This window comes from Propithecus coquereli, unplaced genomic scaffold (assembly GCF_000956105.1).
Source record: "Propithecus coquereli isolate 6110/MARCELLA unplaced genomic scaffold, Pcoq_1.0 Scaffold519, whole genome shotgun sequence".
Lineage (NCBI taxonomy): Eukaryota > Metazoa > Chordata > Mammalia > Primates > Indriidae > Propithecus > Propithecus coquereli.
Genome location: NW_012151052.1, coordinates 46,104 through 49,624, shown reverse-complemented (window position 1 = coordinate 49,624; position 3,521 = coordinate 46,104). Strand labels below are relative to the sequence as shown.

General features: G+C 38.1%; 1 protein-coding gene across 1 annotated transcript in view; it reads left to right on the top strand.

Moving 5' to 3' along the window:
* The window catches only part of ANAPC1 (anaphase promoting complex subunit 1), a 158,631-nt gene that overhangs the window by 135,071 nt on the left and 20,039 nt on the right, over positions 1 to 3,521 (top strand). Inside the window, exons 23-26 of the mRNA XM_012656759.1 lie at positions 394 to 511; positions 1,462 to 1,539; positions 1,895 to 1,962; positions 2,986 to 3,124. Coding sequence (XP_012512213.1) covers positions 394 to 511; positions 1,462 to 1,539; positions 1,895 to 1,962; positions 2,986 to 3,124 — 403 coding nt within the window. The remainder of the gene's footprint in view (positions 1 to 393; positions 512 to 1,461; positions 1,540 to 1,894; positions 1,963 to 2,985; positions 3,125 to 3,521) is intronic.

The following is a 3,521-nucleotide window of genomic DNA, read 5'->3' as shown; positions in this document are numbered from 1 at the left end:
CAAAATAATAATAATCATAAAACTACCCAGGTATGGTGGTGCGTGCCTATAGTCCCAGCTGTTCGGGAGGCTGAGGCAGGAGGATCACTTGAACTTAGGCGTTTGAGGTTGCAGTGAGCTGTGATCACACCACTGCACTCCAGCCTGAGCGACAGCAAGAGACCTCATCTCTAAAAAAAAAAAAAGGGAATAAAAAGGATCACTTATGTATAATTTTTAAAGAGAGTTTCTTCATTACTTTTAAATTGGATCTCACCATCTGCCTGTAAGATCACTGTTCATTTGAAGATATACTCCAGCTCTGTCCTCTTTCAGCTTGTAGGCAATGGCACATGGTGGAGCTCGTGCTGTTGCACCTGTTTGTTACCTCCTCTCCATCTTTTCTGTGACCAGGTATCATCTCCAGGCTCTCCGGCATCTCTACGTGCTAGCTGCAGAACCAAGGCTTCTAGTGCCTGTGGATGTGGACACAAACATGCCCTGCTATGCTCTCTTAGAAGTTACCTACAAGGTAACTCTTTCTCCCTGTAATTTATTTGCAATATTATTACCCACTCATCCATCTTTGCAGGTCATAAAATTTCAGTATTGTCCAGTAAAAGGTGATAGTAATGAGTTGAACTCTCATAAAAATCGAAGCTTCCAAAGTTCTTGTACATTCTGCCAGGCCATTCATGCTCATTTATATTCTATGGGTATAGTCTTTCAGGGATCATCAGCTGCTCTTTTGTCCTTAGAGCTTATAGTTTGAAAATGTCCCTGTTAATTTTACATGGCTGATAGTAGTGTTCTAAAAATCTGAGTTGGAACTATTCTTAGATTTGTTAGCTGAGTACTTTAAAACCCAAAATTGTGTATTTGGTGAGAGAGCTTTCATTTAGGTACACAAATAGATTAGAAGTCATATATCCTTCCTTCATTCAGCAAATTATTAAGTACTTACTGTGTATCAAACTGGGGTATAAAAACAAGATGACATTGTCATATTCCTTAAGGAACTTCTATTCATTGGGGAGCTGGGCATGGCTGCAGCGAGATAGAGTGTGATAAGGTATGTGTGGAACACAGAGGGAGCAGCGGAGAAGTGCCCTTGTTCAGCTGTGGGGATAGGGGAGGCTGTCACAGTGGACAGTGTTTGGGCTAAGACTTGCCAGCTGAGTGTGGCTCATTCCCAGTAGAGAAGACAGTAGGTCCAACACTCCAGAGGCATCGGAAGTGCAGCACTTCAGGACTGCTGGCCTGTGAAGAGCAAGGCTTGAAGTGGTGGGAAGCGATACATGCCCTGCAAAGGAATTTACAGTTCAGTCCCTTGAGATTTGAGTACCAGAGAAGATTTTATGCCATTTGACAGTCTCTGTATAACAACTGTGGGGAAGAGGGAGGTGTAGAGCGGGATGTTTCTTCTTTGTTGTTTCTGCTGACTGCCTGATCAACTATGGCTGTGCTTTTACATTTGTAAAGGGCACTCAGTGGTATGAACAAACCAAAGAAGAATTGATGGCTCCTACCCTTCTTCCAGAACTCCACCTTTTAAAGCAAGTAAGTTGGGCGTGACTTAGGGAGATCTCTCCAAGGGATAAATTTAAACAGAGCAACATAGCATTAAAGATAGCTACATGAAAGTGTCTGTTTTTGCCATGTTTTAAAATAGGAAAGCAGCAGCGGGACAAATAGTTGTGAAGAATAGAGAAGGTCTTGTCTTAGGGATCGTTACTGATAGATGGCCTCAGAACTTGGTTCACGTACATGTTTTTGTCTGGAAATGGAGCCTGTTAACCTCTCAATGTCTCTTTCCAGCTCGGTTACTATTTCTTCTGAGAAGCATGGGTTTCAGCTTGTCAAACTAGCACTTTTTTCAGCTTTGGGTTGACTGTGTTTACGTTTATCTTGCCAGATTAAAGTTAAAGGCCCAAGATACTGGGAACTGCTCATAGATTTAAGCAAGGGAATGCAACACTTGAAGTAAGTATATTGAATTTCTCGAATTTACCTTTTAGGAAGTGAATAGAAGTATGTGGGAAGGTATAAATTATAGAATATTATCCAGAACGTGATTTGTCACCCTTTGATCTCATCTAAGACAACATGTAGAGTAGGTATTAAATAAAGTAGTCTACATGTTTGAAACAGGGTTTGTATTAGAAAGTGAAAGTTTTAATTTAGAAATAAAACCCTAAGTATTAATTCATTGAGAAACTTGAACTGAGTAAACTTAGGACAGTATTGGATATGTCTGTTGGTACAATAATGTGATATTTAGTTTAAGAAAATAGGCTGATATATGTGTCCTGAAAAGGAACTTTATTATCACCATCGATGCTTGTCAGACCACATCTTCTGTTGCGTCTCTTTACCATTCTCATGTTAGAGTGTTCTCATAAATTCAAGATTATAGTAGATTGCTTTTGGGTGGAAATAGTCATATGCAAGTAATTATTTTAGAGTATGAATAATTTTATACCTTAGGTAGTGTGTAAATTAAGTCTTTAAATTTACAGAAAGTTTAACAAGCATGTAAGAGTTTTTATAGTTTGGTTCTAATTTATATTTTCCCAAATTATTTATATATTAGCTGTTTTCTGTGTTGTTCTGTCTTTAGATTTGCAGCATTATTGTCTTTCTGCTGCAAATCAGTTAATAGATATTTAGTACTTCCAATGTCCTATGCATAATGCTAAGGGGATACAGGGAATACAAAGAGGCGTTAGATAAAATACTATTACTTTTGAAGCTCATACTTGAGCAGATAGTCAAAATGTTTTCTCATTTAACAAGTTCCATGAATCTAGACACCAAAGGAAGGCAGAACTTTATTTTAGTCTTTCTCATAGGGATTGATTTAAGTTTAGACATAATAAATGATCATATACCTTGGAGGAAAGCGGTAAAAACTTCATCTCCTGAGAACATGGTATTGGAAAACACTGTTTCCAGCCAAGCAGTGCCAATAATACCTCATATTAAATTCATTCTTTTTTATTTCAGGTCCATCCTTTCCAAGGATGGAGTTTTGTATGTTAAACTCAGAGCAGGTCAGCTCTCCTATAAAGAAGATCCAATGGGGTGGCAAAGTTTGTTGGCGCAGACTGTTGCTAACAGAAACTCTGAAGCCCGGGCTTTCAAGGTAGTATTGCTTGTTACAAACTGAACGATGAAAAGAAATAGTTCCAAATTCCACCAGCTAGCTTCCTCTCTTGTCACTGTGGATTGTAAAGGTGGATCTGCTTCCTCTTTTATCACTGCAGAATGTAAAGACTGATTGACCTTGGGTTCATTTGCTGTTTTGACAGCCATAATAAAATATTGATAATCTGCCAATACTCTAAGTGAGATTTACATTTAGTGGCAAGGACAATCACAATATATTTTGACACTATAAAAAAATTTAATTTACTTATTAATCTTCAAATCAGTCAAGATTTCCATCAGCCATAATAAAGCATTGATAATTGCCAGTACTCTAAGTGAGATTTACATTTAGTGGCAAGGACAGTCACAATATATTTTGACACTATAAAAAA